The sequence below is a fragment of the Pan troglodytes genome, chromosome 20, assembly GCF_028858775.2.
Source record: "Pan troglodytes isolate AG18354 chromosome 20, NHGRI_mPanTro3-v2.0_pri, whole genome shotgun sequence".
Classification (NCBI taxonomy): Eukaryota; Metazoa; Chordata; class Mammalia; order Primates; family Hominidae; genus Pan; species Pan troglodytes.
In genome coordinates this window covers 38,843,972-38,865,443 of record NC_072418.2, presented here as the reverse complement: position 1 = coordinate 38,865,443, position 21,472 = coordinate 38,843,972, and the positions used below count along the sequence as shown (strand labels likewise).

The 21,472-nt window shown below is 60.3% G+C and overlaps 1 protein-coding gene across 5 annotated transcripts; it reads right to left on the bottom strand.

The window, feature by feature from the left end:
- Positions 1-17: 17 nt before the first annotated feature.
- KMT2B (lysine methyltransferase 2B) lies at positions 18-20,883 on the bottom strand. Of its 5 annotated transcripts, none has more exons than XM_016935704.4 (37): positions 20,504-20,883; positions 19,354-19,426; positions 17,094-19,111; positions 16,430-16,543; positions 16,184-16,334; positions 15,630-15,909; positions 15,402-15,457; positions 14,897-15,172; positions 14,173-14,267; positions 13,817-13,915; positions 13,571-13,684; positions 13,279-13,425; positions 13,086-13,181; positions 12,548-12,665; positions 11,635-11,748; positions 11,282-11,466; positions 11,117-11,206; positions 10,918-11,022; positions 10,732-10,805; positions 10,013-10,128; positions 9,826-9,917; positions 9,606-9,743; positions 8,771-8,929; positions 8,434-8,554; positions 8,280-8,358; positions 8,029-8,189; positions 6,759-6,986; positions 5,386-6,679; positions 5,208-5,297; positions 5,022-5,131; positions 2,069-2,206; positions 1,910-1,984; positions 1,633-1,810; positions 1,153-1,260; positions 954-1,037; positions 705-834; positions 18-614 (listed from the first exon to the last, which is right to left on the bottom strand). In XM_016935704.4, exons 1-37 carry the CDS (start codon positions 20,864-20,866, stop codon positions 339-341), a joined length of 8,145 nt encoding a protein of 2,714 aa, XP_016791193.2. In that variant the 5' UTR covers positions 20,867-20,883; the 3' UTR covers positions 18-338. The 5 variants fall into 5 exon arrangements, with proteins under 5 accessions (XP_016791193.2, XP_063657567.1, XP_063657566.1 ...); XM_063801497.1 differs by having other exon boundaries at positions 1,153-1,307; positions 20,504-20,881; XM_063801496.1 differs by having other exon boundaries at positions 17,094-19,045; positions 20,504-20,881.
- Between the last annotated feature and the right edge of the window lie 589 nt (positions 20,884-21,472).

The window sequence follows — 21,472 nt, the reverse complement described above, 5'->3', positions numbered from 1 at the left end:
AATGGGAAGACCACCTCTCCAAACATTGACAGACTTTATTGTGGGGGGGTTCCCACCTGGGACCCCACCTCTTAAATAAAAAAGTGCATAGAAAAGAAGGGATTTAGAAACCTTTGTACAATATCTACATCCTGGGCCCCCAGGGCAGAAAGGGGGCGATTGCTGGGTGGGCTGGAGGGGTGGAGGCAGGGCCCTTGTCACCTGCATGCCCACATCCACCCTGAACATGAGGGTGGGGGTGAGATGCTCTGGGAGGGGCTAGGGAGCCCCCAGGCTAGGGGCAAGATGGCAGCGACGGCAGCAGGAGGTGTGAAGGGTCGTGGTGGGCAGCCACGGCCTCAGTTAAGGAACCGACGGCAGCGCTTGGCGCCACAGTTGCAGGGCAGCTTGTTGCTGGCATCCTCGATGGGGAACTTGTAGTCGTAGGTGAGCTCCTCACCACGCAGGATGCGGCGCAGGGCGAAGATAACAATGTGTTTCTGGCCCTCCACGTGGATGACCCGAGAGAAGCAGTTGGGCTCACAGGAGTGGTTGATGAAGCGGGCGGCATTGCCATGCATCGTGGCGTCCACTACATCAAAGTCATCCATGCGGAACATATAGCACCCGATGCCCTGCAGGGATGAGGTGGGGAGATCAGGTGCTCTGTCCCCGCGGACAGGCTCGCTTCACCCACTGTCTTCCCACAGCCACTGGGAGCCCACCTTCCCATCGTAGAACTTCTCCCGCTTGTCAGTCAACACCGAGCGGATGACAATGCCAGAGTACTCGATGACCATCTCCCCCGCGTCGATGTTGCGCTTACAGAACAGGCCTCGCCCGTGGATGGCTGATCTGCAGGGCAGGATGAACAGGGAACTCAGGGGGGAGGGGGACAGAAACCAGACAGTACCCCCTACCCAGTGCACCTGTCCGTCCACCCAAGGGGCATCCTCCCCCCCAACCCCACTCACCTGTAGACACCCACAGCTTCTTTGGACGTCTTCTTAAGGTGACGAAAACGCATGGCCATGGGCAGCTCCAGGCTGGTGGCACGTCTGGTGAGGGACAGCAGTGTCACCCAGGCTGGTGCTCAGAATGACCTCTCTCACCCCTGCTCACTCTCTAAGACCCTTCCAGACCACCACCCGCCCCCCAGCTCACACTCCATACCTGGTTGACCTGAGCTGCACCTCATCCTCTTCCTCATCACAGGTGGCCCCCTCAGGGAGCACCCGGTGCTGGGAGGCCAGGAAGTTGAACATGTCAAAGGTGCACTTCCTGCAGGTGGCAGCAGGGGAAGGAGGAATATACTGTTGAAGACAGAGCTAACAGGGAAATGGGTGGGGTTCATTTTTCTGATGTCAGCTCTAGAAATAACTTTTTTAAATTTTTATTTTAGAGATGGGGTTTTGCCATGTTGCCCACGCTGGTCTCGAACTCCTGGGCTCATGCGATCCTCCTGCCTCGGCCTCCCAAAGTGGCGGGATTACAGGCATGAGCCACGGAGCCTGGCTAACTCTAGAAATAACTCTTCAAGTGATCTAGTGTCTCCTCCCCAGGCCTCAGTTTCCAACCTCTACAGTTAACTCCCACCCTCAAGAGCTCTCATAGGGGCGCCCTGACCCAGGCATCACACCCCAGACCTCTCACCGGAGATAGACCTCTGCCCGAGCAGCCCCATGGGGATTCAGGGGCGGCTCCTCCTGGCCCTCTCCCTGCTGGTGGTAACGGAACTTATAGTGCTGGCAACGCTGGGCTCCGGGGAGCTGCTCGGCCAGGAAGATGACAGCATCATGGTGGATGCCCAGGAGTCTCGCCCCACTCATTCCTGAGGGGAGATGTTGAGGACACACCTGTCATGTGGAGGGCCCACGGTGCCCTCGGGGAGACATCCAGCTCCCTGCCCCCTGTGGGGCCCACTCCTTACCACTAAAGGAGAGATGTCTGAGTCGGGCATGCCCTCGGGCCTCTTGCACTTTCTCGATCAGAGTTCTCCACGCCCCTGGGGAGACAGCAGAGCCAGAGCTGAGTCAGGATGCTGTTTTATGGACACTCTCCCTCCTGCCACTGCACTCCCCCCACTCACCCTCCAAGCTCTCTGCCTCAACGCTGAACCCATCCTCACTGCTGATCTCGAAGCGCAGATGTGGGCCAGTCCGTTTTGGGGCCTGGTTCTCTTTATCGTCTGGGGATGGAGGCTCTTCCTCAGAGCTCGAAGCCTCACCTGGTCCCAAGAAGCAGGTTGGAGTGAAGATCACCCTTCCCGGACTCAAAAGCCCCTGAGCCCCGCTGTGCTCCCAGCAGACACCACTCTCTCCACCCCTAGGCGCAGACACAGATACTAGGGTCTAATGGCCCTCCTTCTGCTCCAGTTACCCAGTGAGCCCTGCAGAATGGACATTTCTTCCCCTAAGGAGCCTGCGGCTCCTCTTCTGCAGGACTTCTTGGGTACAAGAGCATTCCACAGAGGCTTGGGGCCTTTTGGCTCTTCAGGACACGCCTATGGCTCACTCAAACCCAGTGTACCATACATCCCATCTACCTGTCATTATTCTGTTTCTCACACAAAATTTAAAATACTGGAGAATTGTATTTTGCACATCTATTTTTTTTAGATGCAGCAAATTTCTGTAACTGTTACAAACAAAATTATCATTTTTTGAGACAAAGTCTTGTTCTGTCTCCCAGGCTGGAATGCAATGGTGTGATCTCGGCTCACTGCAACCTGTGCCTCTCAGATTCAGGCAATTCTCCTGCCTCAGTCTCCCGAGTAGCTGAGATTACAGGCGCCCACCACCACGCCCGGCTAATTTTTGTATTTTCAGTACAGATGGTGTTTCACCATGTTGGCCAGGCTGACCTCAGGTGATCCGCCCGCCTCGGCCTCCCAAAGTGCTGGGATTACAGGCGTGAGCCACTGTGCCCAACTACAAATATGTTATTATATAGGCTCACATGCACAGAGCCAAGTACACTGTATGTTATGAGCTATTTCGGGGATTTCTCGAGGGTTAATAGATTAAACAGGGCAGACGGGATATGCTGACGTAGTAGATGTGGATGTGAAGAAGGGGGATGGGGGTTGGGACAACGCTGGGCTTGAACACCTGGAAGGATAAAACTGCCGTGGACTGAGACAGCGAAGGCAAAAGAAGAACGGGTTTGGCGTGCGGGTGGAGGGCTCAGTTTGGGACAGGCTGACTTTGAGAGGCCTCTTAGAAACCTCCCCCTGCAACCTGCTGGTGGAGATGGTGGGCAGGCAGCAGGACAGGATGGAGGAGGCCACAGTTCAGGGACAGGGTCTAGGCTGGAGAGAGCAATGTGGAGACAATCAGAACACAGACGGGAGGATAGCCACCAAGCTGGAAGGGAGCCCCTGGGAGTGAGCATACACAGAAGTCAAGGCCAGGGTCCTGGGACACATCTAGCCTGACAGCTGTGAGCAAGGAGGCAGGACCAGAGGTGAGAGCAGGAGCAGCCCCAAGCCGGGAAGACAATGCTTCAAGGCGGGAGGGATCCGCTGCACCAAACGCTGCTGCTGCTCAAGCAGGTGTGGGCTGGGGACTGACCACTGGGGGTTGGGGGCACAAAAGCTTGAGTGGAACAGGCTTTAGGAGAGGCAAAACCCACATGGCCACACTCTCCCGATGTCACCTCTCCAGGCCACCCTGCCCCACCTCCCCTGCCCCAAGGGAGACTCTAAAGCAACACTCCTGCCGTGTGACTCCCGTCTTCTCCAGGCCTCAGTGCCCCAGAGTCCACCTCTGACAACTTCTTCCCTGTGTCCCCCAACCCTCACCTCCACTGTTTCCCGAACATGGCAGGACTGACCACAGGACCCTGGCAGGTGCTCTCACTGCTCGGTTTCTCAGTGCCCACTCTAACCTGCCCTTGCTAACATGTCTGTGTCCCGCACCAAAATGTGGTCTGATCCCTGAGGACAGGGACCTCCTAAGGCCACTGCCATATTCTCATGTCATCTCTGAGACATAAGCAGCCTCTGAGTTAAGCACTCTCAATCCACGTCACTCTGCTTCCCCGCTCAGCAACTGAGCTGTGTGTCATGAGAAAATCCAAACATCTGGACAGGATTGGGCCACCACAAAATCCCAGCCTCAGGCTGCTCGACCACCAGCTTACCTGGCCGCAGCCACTCCCCCAGCCACTGCCCTCAGGGACCAACAGAAAACTCCACCACTCCACCGCCAGCTTCAAGGAGTCCATCAGCCAAGCCTCCTCCAGGGGCCTCCACCCCATGTATTACAGTTTCTGCATAAACACCTGCTTTCCCTCCTCTCCTTTACCTCAGAGGTCACCAGTTCAAAACCAGCCACCAGACCTCTTCCCACTGCCTTTTCCATCCCAGCCTGCCCTTCCCCGCCATCCATGGCTCCGCTGTCTTGGCCCTCACACCAAGCACCTCCACGCTGCTCGCCCACCTCCCGCTCCCGATCCTTAGCTGAACTCTGGCCAAGTGCTTGGGCTGTTTTGCCTTCTTCAACCATGGTCTCAATTCTGGACTCGGACACAACGCCCCACCCTGTGCCACCTGCTCTCCCTGGACACCAACGCTAGACTCCACAGGCCTGGCAGTCTCTGTGGCAGCTGAGATGTGACGACTCCCTTCCCTGGGCCTCTGGGACACCACTCTTCTGATCTTCCCACTGTCCCTGACCCTCATCTCGGTGCTAGCTGGGCTGCATTCCCTCTGGATGATTCTAGAACTTCACCTTTGGCTACTCTAGGAAGCTCTCTCTCAGCTCCTGGCAGGCTAGGCTCTGAGGCCCTCCCCTAGGCTCTTGGGCATGCTGGACAAAGACCCTTAAAAGGATCCCACGTAGAGGCGAAATGTCATTTCCATGTCTGTTTCTCCCACAAGGCCAGAGGCTCCCCAAGGTCATCTCTAACTCTAGCACCGAGCCTCAGGCTTGGCCCCTGGGAGTAGATACTGGTTTTCAAAGAGGGCTGATTTTGCATCTGTGAGTCACCCAGCTGAGCCAGGCACAGGCAAGGAGGGAGAGGGCAAGGCCGGTCCCTACCTGAATAGTGGTGCCACTGGGACTCAAGCAGCAGGTCTGGGGGACCATCGGGGACCTGGGGAGGACCACCTTCCGGAAGTGGCAGCAAAGGGGACCGTTCCTGGAGGAGCCTGCGAGAAGAGACCTGTCAGGAAGGGGAAGGACAGAGGTCCCAGACCCTCCAGGGAGAGGGGCCTGGCCACTCACCCAGGACTTTCTTCCCCAGCGGGCTCCCCAGGCCGATCCAGGTCAAGGACCCCACGCACTGTGGGGGTTTTCATCCTCACACGGCTAAACCTGGGAGGGCGAGCCCGAGAAGGATGAGCCGCATCTCCCGCCCATCTGCCCCCTTGCCTGCTCTGCCAGCCTCAGCAACCGCACTCACCCGCCACTGCCAAGCCCTGGAACCTGAGGGGTATCCTCTGAGGCCTCTCCATCTTCATCCAGCCGGGGGGCTTTGTATGGGGGAGGTGCTGGCGGGGACCGGCCGGAGAAAGTGGACACCCTCTTGACGCGGATGGCCTGGCGGGGCGGGCTGGCTGGCCCACTGCTCAGCACCAGCGTCAGGGGAGGGGGTGGCGGGGGCGGGGCAGGGCGGACCACTCCGACCACGGGCAGCACGCCGAGGAGGGGGCCTGGGGGCAGAGTCCAGGAGGTGGGAGCCGTGGGGGAAATGGTGGGGGGCAAAGGTGGCTGCTTCACTGGGGGTGGGACAGGTTCACCCTCCCCAGCCATCTTCACAAATACTTGCCCCAGCTTGTTGACAAGTATGATTTTGGATGTGGCGGGTTTGGGGGGCTCAGGGGCAGGGCCAAGGCTTAACACCCGGACCCCTGGGGCCCCTGGGAGCCAGGCAAATGTGCGGGTGGGGTCAGCTGGGCTGGCGGTCAGGCCTTGGGAGGGCTGGCTGCCATTAGCCAGGGGAGGCGCCGGGGGGAGTGACTCCTCTCTAGGGCCAGCACCTCCATCCCCAGGACCCCCTAGGTTCTTCAACACAAAATCCACAATTTCCGATGGCAGGTCCTCAGGAGGTCGGGCCCTGTCCCCTGCAGCCCCAAGGACCCCTGCCCGGACTACTCCTGGCCCCGAAGGAGGAGTGCCCTGGCCCCGAGGCTGCTGCACCGCCTCAGCCTCACTGTCAGTGCCGTCGTCCACGCCGTCCAGCTGTTCAATGCGGGGGGCTCCAGGGGTAGCGCTGGGGGCCAGACCAGGGGCGGACACCACAGTCACAGGGAAGTGGATGTAGCGGGAGGTGGGGCTGGACTCCTCCTCGGAGCTGTCCCCCGGGCCCCCGTGGCTGCTCCCCATGGCCCCAGCGGCTACAATCTCTTCCTGGAAGGGCTCAGTCCCCAGCAGGCTGGCCGCGAAGTCCAGGTCAGCAGCACTCAGTCCTGACACCACCTCCATGTCCTCGAAGTCTGGGCCCAGGTCTTCAGAGGGTGGTGGTGATGGGGCCGGGCCAGGGGGAGCCAGCTCCCCTGAGGTAGGTGTGAGGGCTGTGATGACTGAGGTAGGAGGGGGCACCCTGAGCTGAGGGGAGGTTTTTAGAGGAGGGGAGGCCCACCGTGATGGAGGCGGCCTGGGAGCCAAAGGGCTGGGACGACGGGAACGTCTGGGGGGAGCTGGGAAGTCCGGGTCTCCCACTGTGGGGATGTGGTGGGTCAGTGAAGATGGACTTCCTGTGGGGGGAGGGTTGGTGTTACCAGCAGCTCCCACCTCCGCGGCTCCACCCCCAACCCCCACATGCCCGGTGCTCACCAGGGGAGGGCAGGGGGCCAAAGGAGACACCCCCCAAGGGCCTCCGGGATGGCGAGTAGTTGGGCACTTTGATTCGAGCCCCCGAAAAAGAACGGGGGGCTGGGGGAGGGGCGCTGCCTGAATCTGGCCGCAGTGGAGGGTCCAGGTTCTGAATGGGCGAGTGGTGCTCAGGAGCTCCAGGGACAAGAACATCTGTGTCCAGTGGGGGGTCCTCACCACCTGGGGGCTCTGAAGAGGCGAGAAACGGCATTGGGGTGGTAGGGGCTCTGTGTCAAAGCCTGCCCACATGCTCTCATCCTGAGCCACTATGCCTCCCAGGTCCCCGACCCTGACCCAGTCACAACAGGCCCCAGTTTCCAGTGACCACCCAGGCCAAACCCACCGTGGAGTCGGCAAAACCTGCACACACCTGGGCCAGGGGGCCTTCAGGGCCTCTCCCCACTAGCTCCTTGCCATCTCCTCTCTGCCTCTGCTGCAGGCTTTGCACGCCATGGGGAACTGCCCTCCCTCCAGCACGGCCAGTCCTACCACTTTCTTACTTGCCTAGTGCATCCAAGCCACATCAGACGCTCCCGCCCGCCCCGGCCCGGAGGCTCTCCATTACCTGGCTCCACCCAACCTCTGCAAACTGATCTCCCTCCTCCACCCAAAACTCCCTGGTTTCCAGACGGGATGGGTGTACCCTCCCCTCCTCTGTCCACTTCTTGTCATGCTCCAACCTGGAATAAAGCCCTTCCTACCATCCAAATCTCTTCCGCCTCCTGCTCTGCCCACAATAACCTCTCCCCCATCTCCAAGCCCATTCTTTGCCCTGTGCCATCCAGCTCTCAGCCACATCCCACAGCCAGTGTGGCTGTAAGGGGGCCGGTTTGGGAGCTGAGCAGATGCAGTTCCAATTCCAGCTTCCCCAGCATGTTACTGTGTTCAGCCACTGTCCCCTTCAAGGTGTAGTATGGCGACACTGGAGAGCACTCCATGAGCACAGTGCCCCAAGTTAGGGAGCTGTAAGCACTCTGCTCCCTGCAGTCGTCCAAAAGCCAGTACCCCACCTCAAGTAGGCAGCGTGCCGCTCTCCCCACCTCACTTCCCATGAAGAGCCGGGCATAGCCCCTGGCACACAAGGCATGGCAGTAAGCGAGCTGCCGTTACATTACAGCAACTGAAGCAAAAGCAAGCCTCCTGGACTATCCAAAAGGGAGCGGGGAACAGAGATCTGTAGGTTTGTTTAGGGAGAGCGGTATTCAGGAAGAAGACAGAACCAAAGCCACACCTGAGGAAGGGGCGGGGCTGTGCACAATGGTCTGGTTCTCCTCTGCAGCCTCCAGGTGAGCTGGCTCTTCCCTCGGCCCCCATGGCCGATACTCCAGAATTCGGCACCGATACCAGCAGCGCCTCCGAGCATCCACTGTGCTCCAGTACAGACGGGAGCACCTGGCATGTGGGATAAGACCGTTAGGATGCTTGGGAAATGGGATCCAGCTATGGAGTCCCCTGGCCCCATGGATCGCCCCGACCGCTCACTGGTAGCCAATGGGGAAGAGCCGTCCCTCGCAGTCCGAGAGATCAGACAGAGTACCCAGAGAGTCAATGCGGATGGAACCTGTGGTGCAAAGCAGAGGTCAGGAGAGGCAGGCAGGACAGGGTAGGAGGACAGGGCGGAGAGCAGGCAGCTTACCAATGAGCACGTTGATGGCATCGGGTTCAAGCCCCGTCAAGAACTTCCGCTTGAAGTTGATGCCCTCGAAGTCCACATAGACTCGGCGGAGAACATCAAAACCATCGGGGTTCACAATTTCCTGGAAGAGGGGGTGGCAAAGTGAGGTGGCTGCATTGGTGGGGGAGGTGGATGCCAGGGAAGTCTGAACAGTCAGGGGCTTGGCCTAAAGGCCTCTGGGAAAACAGATGAGGAGACACTGAGAGGCAGTAGGGCCAGGCCTGGGGGCCACGGGGGTCCCTAAGTGAACAGGAAGAGAGGTGGGGAAGGAGCTGTGTACCCCACAGTTCTGGCCCACCTTGCCATCCAGGAGATCAGTGTGTTTCTGGCAGAAGACTTTCTTGTCATCCTGGAAGATGCAGTAGCTGGCCCGGGCACACATGAAGTGGAAGTTGCTGAGGCAGGAGGACAGGCAGCAGCCCACCGTGGCGCCAGGCTTCAGGCAGAGCTCGCAGCGCTGCGTAGGGGAGGGCAGCTCAGGGGAGAAGCCAGGGCTGGGGCTGGGCGCCAGGCACCACTGTCACTGAGTCTGCATGGGTCCCTGTCTAGCCTGGCACGGCAAAGGCTCTCCCCAGGCGCAGCCTCTCCCCAGCCGCATCCAGGCCCAGGTGCACACCAAACTCTCTCTGGTTCTTTGAAGCAAGAATGACAACTAATACTTGCTGATAGCATTAGTGTGATTATCTTTGTCACACAGTTTTCAGGCGGAGGTTGTGTTATTTTCATCCTCACAGATACCCCCGCAGTGGGAATCTCTACCACCTCAATGCCCGAGAGTGCTTGAGGTCTCTCTGTACCTGGCCCAGGCACCACTCTGAGGAGTGGGGGAATTCTAACCTCACGGGGATGTAGTGAGAGCTCAACGCCACCCAGCATGGAAAGCGTGCAGCCCAGGTTCAATCAATGGGCACTCTTCTCACTTTTAGACTCCCACACTTCAGGCCCAGATTACAGCCAGAGGGCCCACATAGGAAAAAGCTGCCATCAGCACCAACGTCCCAGGGCAACCAAGAGACCTCGGCCTGGCAGTGAAAGGATGCCAGGTAGGGAATGTGAAGTAAGAGCTGTTTGCACCAGAGGAGGCCTCCCCAAGAGCCAGAGAGCTGTCCACCTCTCTGCACCCGCGCCCTCACCATCTGCCTCCCTCGGGCCACAGCAGCATGCACATTCTTGAGGGAGCCGTCGTTCTCCTCAAAGACTTCCGCCGACCAGATGGCACAGTTGACGTGTGTCCACTCGTTCTGCCCGATGTACAAGAGCCGCCCCGCCTCCTGGGGCAGAAGAGGAGAGGCATGATGTGGGGGGGCCAGGGAACAGGCCCCACAACCTGGTGCGTCACAGAGCAGCCCTCACCTTGGAGTCTGCATCCCCGTATTTGAGGCAGAGTGCGCACTGACGGGGGTCCTCCAGGTGTGAGAAGGCAGCTGGATCCTTGCCCTGGAATGCTGAAGAGGAAATGTGAAGGGAGGTCTAAGAATCAGGACCCGGAGCCAGGCTACCAACACAGGGCCCTGGCTTCTGGCCCCCCACTTCCCAGTACCTGCTGAGGGATCCCCTGGAGGCTGCCCTAATTCTGGGGTCTCTGGTTCCTGCTGTCTCCACTGCGCATAGACATGATCCAGGGATGGGGGCAACACCGCATTGGGAAGGACTCCGCTGTGGACAGGCAGGGTTAGCAGCTGATGTGCCCAACAAGGGCAGCTGAACAGGGGCCCATCCACAAACCAGCCTGAACTCGCCATGACACCCGCTACTCCCTCTCTATGTGGAATTTCTCTCAGTCCACCAAATAAGCCAGGCCCTCTTGTGCCAGCTTGGACATATGAAATGCTGCTCCTCATGCCTGCAATACTCTTCCTCCCCAGCTCTGCTCCAATGCCATCTCTTTCAGGAAGCCTTCCCTGACACCTCGGCTCCAGCAGGTACCCCCTCCGGGCCCCCACCGCCCCCTGGTATTCTCCATCACTGCCCTGACCATCTGGGTCTTCAGTGCCTGCCCGGCTCCACAATGAGCTCTTTAAGCAGAGCCCAATCTGATTCGCTCACTGCTTTGTCCCCAGCATTACCCTGCACAAAGCAGAAACAAAGCTTTGCTAGTCTAGAACCACCAGGGAATCTCACCCGGGTTCCACCACCCTCCTCTCCAGCTCTGCTCCAGACCCTACCTCTGCTCATCTCTTCTCAGCCCAGCGTGGCCCCTGCATGCCCTGGCCTTGCCCTCACTCCCCGGCTTCCCTTCTGCTACCCAGCCTTGCTCACTTTGGCAGCCGGGTACTCCGTCGCCAGTACTTGGGGTCGTGGGCGTCGAACCAGCCGAACGCAGATTCTAGCAGCTGGGGAGTGGGTTAACAGGATGAGAAGAGCCAGCTTCCCCAGGAGAGCTGGCAGGGGCAGGGTCTGAAGGTCCCACTCCCCCACCCCACAAGCATCCCTGGAAGAGCTCACCTTCAGCAGGAGCCCCTTCATCTGGCCTCCAGCCCGGCGCTCCGGAGTCTCTCCCTCCTCCGAGTGCCGCATGAGGATGCCCACCATGTCCTCCATGAAGCTGTGCTGTAAGGGAGGTTTGTCAGAGACTGAGTCCCCTCTGCACAATTCCAGCCCTCTCCTCCTGCCACCCACCTGCTCCTCCTGGTGTACCACTCACCACAGACTTGTAGTGGCCATCCTCGAAGCGCTGACTCACAGCTTGCAGGCCGCAGGGTCCTGGGTGCAGTTGCTTCCCATCTGGCCCACACTGCAAAGCGGGGAAGTTAGCAGGGCTGGGGGTGGGCCTGGCCCCGGCCCATCCTGCCTCCAGGGCCCTCCAGACCTGGGTGCAGAGCAGCAGTGGGCCCACCACCTTGGAGCTCAGCAGGCCCTGGAGCACCTGGCGCAGGCCCCCCTGGAGGGCCCCGCTCAGGGCCTCTCGCCAGCGGGGCTGCGCTGCCCCAGCACACGGTCCGCAGGTGTACAGCACCGAGTCTGGCAGTCCTGAAAGGATCTCGTAGTCTTCATCTAGGATAGCCAAGTGGGAAAGGGAAAAGTGGTTTCAGAGGATGTGAGGGCTCCCAGCAGCCCCTAGGCCAGCAAGGACCCTTAGCCCACCAGTCCTCTTGGGGCCTGTGGTGGGGGCAGGGGTCCCCACAGGGTTGAGGCTGCAGCCCAGGTCCTCCACTGACTCACCTGAGAGCCCCTCGCACTTGGCATGCACCCAGTGATCGCACTGTGCGCACTGCATCATCTTGCTCTCATAGTCGTTGTCTTCATAGCAGCGTGTACAGATCGGGCAGTAGTTTCCTAGAGGAAGGGAAGAGAAGGAGTCAGAGGTGCTGGAGTTCCCACTCAGCCCTGAGTGTCTCTGTTCAAGGATTAGCAGTACCTTAGCTGCCTCCATTATGCCCCTGTTTTGGGCCCCTACTAGTCCCTAAAAGCTCCTTGAGGATGAGGCTTTTTTTTTTTTTTTTTTGAGACAGAGTCTTGCTCTGTCACCCAGGCTAGAGTGCAGTGGCAAGATCTCCGCTCACTGCAACCTCCGCCTCCCGGGTTCAAGCGATTCTCCTGCCTCAGCCTCCTGAGTAGCTGAGATTACAGGTGCCCGCCATCATGCCCGGCTAATTTTTGTATTTGTAGTACAGATGGGGTTTCACCATGTTGGCCAGGCTGATCTCAAACTCCTCACCTCAGGTGATCCACCTGCCTCAGCCTTCCGAAGTGTTAGGATTACAGGCGTGAGCCACTGTGCTTGGCCTTAGGATGAGGCCTCTTTTCAGACTCTGCAGAACATAGGGCCTTGCTAATGTACTGCCTGAATAAGGCTTCCAAACCGCTCAATGGAGACGTGAGGTTCCAGGAAGTACCTCAGCCACCAAGACAGTGGGGTCCCAGGCCTTCCACTCCCACCACCCTCAGAGGAGCTATGTGTCCCTGTTTTACATACTGGATGGACTCCTGTGGAAGAGTTCCCTGAGTTGAAGAGATAGTCCCATAGCTACAAGGTGGAAAGCCATGAGAAAAGAGGGTCTGTGCTAAAGCCTGTAAAAGAGCCTGGCCATTCCCCCGTGGCCCCCAGCATCCAGTTCCCCTGCCCGGTCCCCACCTTTCTCATATAGCTGGGTGCACCTGGGGCAGAGGCTGTAATCTCCAGACCACTCGACGTCCCAGTTCTTGCCTGGAGTTGCCCCACAGCTCTTACAGCGCACACAGGCTGAACAGATCTGGGGGAGCAGGGCGATGTTAGGGGAAAACCAGGCACTGGACTGGAGCAACATGAGCGGGAGACGGGCGAGGAGGAATTGGGGATATGCAGGAAGCAGGCAAGGAGGGACGGGTAAGAGGAGAAAACACGCAGGACAGACACGGAGGAGGAACATGAGGAGGGCAGGAAAGGACATCAGGCTATAGCAGGGGATTCTGAGCCCACGGAATGTGAGATTCATAAGCCCCTAAAACCACTCCATGCAAATTCTGAATATAAATCTGACCTATGTGAAATTTTTGAAGAGAAAACATTACTAATCAATTCCTAAGAGGATCCCCAACCCCTGCTCCTCCTGAGAGCCCCAGCCTAGAGCAAGTTTGGGGGTGGTGGTGATATTCATTAGAGACAAAGCAAGTGGGTGAACCTCATCTCTCACCCAGTGGCGCCGTTTGCGCGTGGCCCGGGTTGGATAGCTGGGCCCCAGACAGGCCGGGTGGTATGCATGGCGGCAGCGCTCGCACTCCAGGAGGTGCTGTTGGATGTGGAGACAGAGATGGCGAAACCTGCTGGCACAGGGATGTCCTCACCTTCAGGCCTCCACCCACCCTGGCCAGCCCTTGGGCCCAAACCTTGGATCCACGACCTTTGCGTCCACAGACGTGGCAGAATTTGCAGCGACGGCAGCACCAGGTGTCGTGATGCTGGGGCAGGGGCCGCTCAGCCTCCTCCAGGCAGAATGGGTGGAATGGGTCACAGCAGACTTGACAGAACACCAGCTGGGGACAGGGTAAAGGAGTGAGTGATGGGCATAGCATGAGGCCAGAGGGCCAAGGGATGAGACCCAGCTGAGAGGGCCCAAGGAATCAGGCCGTGAGGACCGACAGAGATCTGGGGGTCTGTGAAGAAAGGCGGAGATCTAACCTCGTGGAGTCCTTTGCTGGCACACAGCAAGCACACCATCGGGGGGCCCCCTGGCACAGAGGTGAGCACACTCAGGCCCCCCATCAGCCACACGTTCTCTAAATCACAATCCTCCTGGGGGAAGAGAGGATGCAGGATCAGAGGGCCGCCAGGCATACAAGGCAGACCCACCTGGCTTCTCGATGACACAGTCATCGAGGTTCTTCCAACCAGAGGCTCTGTGACTCGCCCCACTCAATGCCATACCTTAAAATCCACACGGACGCGGTGCACACCATCGGGAGACTTCTGCTTTCCAGTCCAGCCATTGGGAAAAGAAGCAAAGGGGCCAGGGGCCAAAGCATCCTGGGGAGGGAAGGTGGGGGAGTTCAGAGCTGCCAGCCTGGCCGTGATGCAGACTCCTCTCCTCACCGCCCTTCCCCCAGCCTACTGGACCCAGACCCTGATCCAGACCCCTTTGCTTTCCAGACAGGCAAGGCCCGCCTCATCCCTCAGGGCCTGTCCTCTCATGTGGACACACCACGACACTCAGGTGTGTCTGTCACTCTGACTTGCCAGGTAGCTCCTGGAGGGAAGGGGCTCTCGGAGCGGGCCGTGCTGACCTTGTCCAGGCGCCTTCGGGCCTTGAGCTGCAACACAGGCTGCAGGGTGGGTTTGCGGGGCCGGCTCTGCTCCTCAGGTTCTGGCAGTGGCAGCTCTAGGCAGGACACAATGAGCAGTGAGGTCACTCCCCTTCCACGCCCCTCTTCTTCTACAACCCCAAATGTTACCTGGATTCCCAGGGCCTTCTTTAACTAACCAAGACCCGCCAGGACGATTCTTTTTCTTGTTTTTTGAGGCAGGGTCTCGCTCTGTTGCCCAGACTGGAATGCAGTGGCGTGACCCATAGCCCACCGCAGCCTTGAACTCCCAGGCTCAGATGATCCTCCTGCCTCAGCCTCCTGAGCAGCTGAGACCACAGATGCGTGCCACCACATACAACTAACTTTTGCTTTTATAGGGATGGGGTCCCACTATGTTGCCCAGGCTGGTCTTGAACTCCTGGGCTCAAGTGATCCTCCCACCTCGGCCTCCCAAAAGTGCTGGGATTACAAGTGTGAGCCACTGCACCAGGCCTAGGATGACCCTTAAGTCTCACTCATTAGGCTCACTGAGAACCTCATAGGCCAGTTCTGTACATCCACCTAAAAACTGCCTCCTCCTCCACCCTCAGCCACCTTCTCTATCAGACTGACAGAGCCCTGGGTCTGGGTGCCTTGTCCCTCCTACACAAAAGACACAAGACCAAATAAATGATCAACAGAGAAAGCATTAAGCAGTTCGCACCATTTTCTCGGGGGGTCCGACGCCGAGGAGCAGGGGGGCCCCCGGGCTCCGAGTCATCCGAATCCTCGAAGATATCATAGGAGGGTCGCTGTTTGACGCAGCGCCGAGCTGACTTGCGCTGCAGGAGGGAGTCCTGCTCCTCGGGCCCTGGGGGGGCCACCACCTCCTCCCGGGGCCCCCCAGCTCCCGCCCCCCGGCGTGGGCCTGGAGGACCAGGGGAGGCCTCAGGAGATTCATCGGAATCCCAGGGCAACAGCGTCTTCACTATCGTCCGGCCTGCGGGAACAGGGGACTTAGTAGGATTTGAGCTCAGCCAGGGACACGGGACACTGGGAGAGAAGCCAGAAAGAAGCGGGGCAGGGAATGAACGCAGGAGCTATGAAAGCACACAACGGAGAAGATGGAGAGGGTGAGCTGCAAGGGAGGAGAGCAAAGAAAAACAGCTCCCTCCACAGCACAAACTCTAACACAGTTTTGAGAAAAAATGCTCCTTAAAGCTCGTCACCTTTTTTAGCCAGTCGTTCCATCTTCCGAGCCTCTATTTTGTCACACTTCCGGTATCTGGGGAGGGGAGCAGCACGTCACCAGGGTAGGGGACTGGTGGTCTGGGGGAAGAGAGGAAGCTCTCCACAAGAATGCCAACCCCACTGCTCTGGCCAGGCAGAAGAGGAGCGAGGTAGGAAGCCTAGGGGACCAACAACCACGGGAATGAGGCCACGCCCCAGCTACTCACACACAGCACTGCTTCTTGGTGTTAGGGCCCCCAAACTTGGGCTTGTCTAGGCAGTTGACACAGGACCCACAGTCCTGCACACGTAGGCAGCCCCGACAGTGTCCACATCGAGCCATGCGCATCTTCTTGCCGTGATGGGAGGGCAGTGAGCGCCGGGGTGTGTGGGCCAGGGTCCCTCCAGAACCTGTGGGCTCTGATTCTCCCCCAGGGCCTGCTGCCTCCACCTTTCCCCGCCGGGACCGTGACGGGACACTCTCAGTCTCGGACGCCGATGATGTATCTATTGCAGCAGGCAGGGAGGAGGGGATGGAGCCACAAAGCCACCAGGCTTCTACCTCACTTCCCTGCTTTCCCACAACCTGGCTCTCGCTTTCTCACAGAGCCAGGTTCCTGGTGCCCCCAAATGAAGTTGCTCTAGGACCTAGCACTCCAGCCCACTTGCCACCTAACCCGAGCACCTGACTTGGCTCCCTCTCACCTAGGCTCTTGGTGCATGTCACCCAAGTGTGGGGTCATCCCCAAACCTGACATGGCTGTCCAGTCTCCCCACCTACCCTCTGTGGCGAGGTCCTGCCGATCCCGGAGAGGGAGGGCACTGAGGCGAGGGACATCTTCAGGCACCATGGCCCGGGCCTGACCCAGGGCCACAGCAGCATGACGGCAGACATGTTTGATGCGGGGACCTTGCACAGGGGACTCGGGACCCTGGGGGAGAAATTGGAGTGTGTGTGGGCAGCTTGCGCTCCCGCAGCCCCGCTCCTCCCGCCAGTCTTCTTCAGGGCCCTCCTCCTGATGCATACTGAGGGCCGCTCTCTCTTAGCTTCCACCGACTCATCTTCAGACCGGACAGGGCCTCTGTCGGAGATCTGCTTGACAGCCCCGGCCACCTCCTCCATCTGCCCTCCAGGGCTCAGCTGGCAGGGAATAAACAGGGTCAGGGGCTGGACAGTGAGGAAAGATAGGGACAGGGAGCTGGGTGTGGTGGCTGATGCCTGTAATCCCAGCACTTTGGGAGGCCGAGACGGGCAGATCACGAGGTCAGGAGTTCAAGACCAGCCTGGCCAATGTGGTGAAACCCTGTCTCTACTAAAAATACAAAAATTAGCCAGGCGTGGTGATGGGCACCTGTAGTCCCAGCTACTCGAGAGACTGAGGCAGGAGAATCTCTTGAACCCGGGAGGCAAAGGCTGCAGTGAGCCGAGATCACGCCACTGCACTCCAGCCTGGACAAAGTGAGACTCGGTCTCAAAAATAAAAAAAAAAAAGGAAGATAGGGACAGGGAACTAGCACACAGAAGGGCCAGGTCTGGGGAGGAACAAAGGAAGGTGGGGGATCACAGAAAGGCAGGTTCTGAGGGTTCCCCGCAATGCTGGAAAGTGTCCAAGGAGGCGGAAGGTTAGGGGGTTGCAAAGAATGGAGGCTGGATGGCTGGGTGTGCCACTGGGCCCAGGGACCACGCTCACCGGCATGGAAGCTGCCACCTTCTGCTGCTGCTGCTGATCGATCTTGAATAGCTGCACTTTGGCTCTCTTGAGGAGGCTGAACATCTTCTCCTCTACCCCAGACAGCGGCAAGGAACCCACGCCCGCAATCCGGGCTTTTTCCAGGGGAGGCATCTGCTGTGGTGACGGCGGTGGCTGCAGCTGTGGCTGTGGTGGCGGTAGTGCCTGGGGCAGGAGCTGGGTTTGCAAGGCCTGCAGGGGCTGCAGTAGCTGAGCCTGTGTCTGTGGCCCGTTGCTCAGAGCTGGAGCCCCGTGAGGGGACACCTCGGCCTTAACAGGAGTGGTGACCACAGGGGCGAATCGAGGCAGGCTGAGGTGGTTGGTGCGGCCCACTGCCCGAGGCTCAGGCTCAGCTGGAGAGTCATCGGCAGGAGGAGGCTCTGGCTCAGGGGCTTCAGGAGCCCCAAGAGGAGGAGGAGTAAGCACCGATTCGTAGATCTTCAGGTGGGCTTCGCTTGGGGTAAACTGAGGGGCCCGAAGGAGTAGGGGCCTCCGGGAGGAGGTGGCAGGAGCAGGGGGTGGGGAGGGGGCCGGGGGAGGTGGAGGGGCTGGGGGAGGAGGGGGCAGCTCCCGGGTCAGTGAGGTCCAGCGAAATGTGGGTTCCCTTAGGATGGACCGTCTCTTCTCAGGGAGTGGAACTGGGGTAGATGGAGGAGTTGGGGCATGTGGTGGAGAGGGGACTGGTGCTGGCTCCTGGGGAACAGGTGGGGAGGTGGTAATGGGAGGTCGCAGGACAGGTGAGACCTCCACCTTTGGGGGTTTGGGGGGGTCTTCATCCATAAATCGCCGGGGTGTCTTGATGACACGGGAGGAGCGGGCACTCACCACAGGCATAATAAACTGCCGGATATTCTTCAGGAAGGTGGTGCTTTTGGGGGCCATGGTGGGACTGTCTTCCGGAGGGCCTCCCGTGGCGGTGCTGGGGGTTGGAGTGGGAGGAGAGGTGCCCTCTGGCCCTGCCCGAGCAGCTTCCCGCTCCGCCCGCTGGCTGGGAGTCAGGGGAGGCCGGCCCCTCTTCCTGGAGCACGTAGCTGGGACCACAGGAGGAGGGGATTCTTCCTGCTCCTCTTGGGCAGGAGGCGGTGGAGGGGATGGTAGAGGTGGTGGGGACACTGGGGGTGGTGGTGGAGGGCAGAGTGGGGGTGGAGGAGATGTCGAAGGGGGTGGGAGGGGTGGAGGAGGTGAAGGGGCTGGAGGAGTCAGAGGCGGTGGTGGCAGCTTTGCCTCTTCCTTTTCCGCAGCTGGCATCATCTCCTCTGCTACAGCTCTTTCTTCCTTCTCTTCTCCCTCCTCCTTGTCTTTTTCTTCTTCTTCTTTCTTCTCTTCTTCCTCGTCATCCAGCTTCTGTTCCTGCTTTTTCCAGCAAGGGCTCCCTCCCTGTCCAGATCCAACTCTTCTTTGGGGGGCATCCTGCCAACTTTCCTCATGTTGACCTTGACCTGATTCGAGTCCCAAGGACAATTGTCCCATCTTTACTTTTTTGGCCCTTGAAACAAACTTGATCACAAAGGGGAGCCCACCACCTCGGCCGCGGCCCCTGCCTCCACGGCCTCCACGGCTTGACTGTCCTCCACGCCTGGGGGTCCCAGGTCCTGGACCGGGCCCCTCCTTGCATTTCCAGCTGCCAGTCTGATGTTTCACTGGAACCACAGGAGGTGGGGGCTCAGGTTTGGGGATTGTCACAGCTGCTTCTGCCACCACTACTGCTTGCTGCTTCCTCCTGCAGGGGCCTGCTGGCCGTCCTGGGGGCCGTCCCCGAGACCGCCGGGGGGTGGAGGGCTCACATGCCCGGCTCCGGGGTGCTTGGGGTGCCTGGGCCCGCCGGAGAAGTTCAGTCAGTGCCTGCACCATCCGTTCTGTGCCTTCCTCACCCCGTTTCCGGGCAGGGGTCTTTGGGGGGGTAGGAGCCACATCTGCTAGGCGAGGAGGAGGAAGGGGGGTCGTCTTATGCTTGCGACCCCGACCTCGGGGCGCTCGACCTAAAAGGAGAATAGTTGTGGGGAGATGGATCAAGCCAGCCCTGCACACAGAGGAAGGCGCTCCAGGAGGGCAGGGACTAAGTCTTGCTTGTGTGTTTCCCCCGCTGCCCAGACTAGCTTGGACTCTGAACACAGAACACATTCGGCAACTGACAGAGGCTAGTTGAACAGGGAAGAGCTGACACGAAGGGCGAGGATAAATTCCTGTGACGCTAAAGAGGTGGAGTTCCCCCGTCACTCACCTCGCTGGGATCGGAGCGCAGAGCGCAGGGAACTGGGGGCCACATCTTCATCTGAATGAAAACCCTGAAACTCCTGATTTAGGGGACCGGGGTGGAGGGGAGAAACAGCAGTCAGTGCCAAAGCCCTCGTTCCATCTGAGGTATCGAGGAATATCCCCAGTTCCCACTTAGCATACCCCTGCCTATTTAAAAAGAACGAAAAAGACTCAAAGGTCGCGGGTAGTGGAAGAGAGGGTCTCTCCCTAGGGATGGAGGCGCCAGGTATTTCGAACTCCGATCCCCAGTGCCGGACCACACCAGCACAGCCAAAGCCATGGTTCACTGGCCCAAGAGAGAAGACGACAGGGTCTCCTCAGGAAAGGCAGCAGGCCCCATACTCAGATTCCTTCAGAGTCCAATTCAGACCAAAGTGGGACCTCCACTGACACCCTTTCGGGCCACAATTTATTTCTGAATTAAGTTGGGAACAGGGGCCCGCAAGTGGAGGGGCGGGGAGGGCTTTCGTACAGGCTCCACTGCGAGCCCTCAGGTTGTTATTAACCGTCCAGGGCAACGCAACCCACACCTTCCTGCCTGTTCTGAAAGGCTGGGGGAGAAATCCTGAGCTGAGCTCTGACCTGCTAGAGTGCCCAGTCCCGGCCTTCATCCCACTCCTGTTCAACCCGAGCCCCAAGAGGAAGCCCTCCACCACTCTACCTGAGATGCCAAGAGAAACTGGGGCCCTGGAGAAACCAGGAGGTTGCGAGGCCCGGCGGGGCGGCCCACAGGTAAGAGCCCAGACAGCTCCAACCTGTCTGCCAAGGCCACGCTGCCGCTGTCAACCACGACTGGCTGGACATGCAGTCCCCACTGCCTCCTCGCCCAAACCTCCACCGCCCTAGCTTTGCCAGCTGCCGAAAAGGATCGGCCCAAGACACTTCAGCGGGACCGACATCGGGCGCGAGTGCCCGGCTGCAACCGGGGCTTCTCTACCCACTTCCAGAGGCCCTTTCCCCCGGAAGCTGCATGCAGCCGCCCTCCCTCCGTGCCCCGTCTCTCCGAAGGAACCCTGAGGACCCGGCCTGCCCACGCCGCCCCCGGGACAACCCAGACCCCTGGAAGCCCCGGCCTCCGCCCCACCCGGCGCCGGGGACGCCTCCGACCGCCTCACCTCCTCGTCGGATTCCCCGTCACTGCTCTCCTCCTCCGGCACGCAGCCTCGACTCGGGCCCCAGCCCCGGCCCCGACCCCGGCCCCGGCCCCGCTGGACCCGCGGGCCGGCCCACATGCGGCGGAGCCGGCGCAGGCCCCGGCGGAGCCCCAGCAAACGGAGCAGGGCCGTGTCCTCCCCGGGCTCGGCTCCGCCCGGCCCCGTCGCGCCACCGCCGCGCCGCAGAGCTACCCGCACTCTTTCGGCCCCGTTGCCCCGTCCGCCGCGGCCCCCGCCCCCGCCGGCGCCCCGCGGCCGGCCCGGGAAGCGGCCCCGCGCGGAGCCAGGCCCGGGGCAACTGCCGCCGCCCGCCGCCGCCGCCATCTTGGCACCGTGAGAGGGGCCGGGGAGGCGGGGGGAGGGGCGGCCCGTGCGCAGGGCCGGGGGGAGGGGAGAGAGCGGGGGCGGGGCGGGGCGGCCGCGGCGCACGACAACAACCAGCGCCGCCGCGGGAGGCCGGGGTCGGGCCGGCCACGCGCAGGGCACCACGGGAGAGGGAGTCCGCGGCCGGCCGGCGCCCTCGGACCGCACCTGGGGAGCACAGACACCGCGTCGCGGCCGCAGAGGGGCGAGCCGCGGGGGCCTCCGGGAAATGTAGTCCGGACCCCTCGCTTCTTCCGCCGGCAGCCAGGGCGCGAGGGCCAGGACGGCGGGGTTCCCGGCCAGGACCCGGAAAGCGGGTTGCCGGGTCTCCGGGAGGTGTGGTCCTAGCCCCAGGCTCCTCCCATTGTTCTTGGCTAGGCCGGCGGCCCGCGTGGACTACCACTCCCAGGGTGCCGCGGGCTCGGGCCTCGGGACCCCCGAGGCCCTGGGAAATGCAGTTCGCGGCTGCAGGAGGCGTGGGCTGGAGAAGGAGCGGTGGAAAGCATAGTCAGTCTCCGTTCCAGGCGCGACCTGGCGGCGGCTTGGCACGGTGTGGAGGGAAGACGC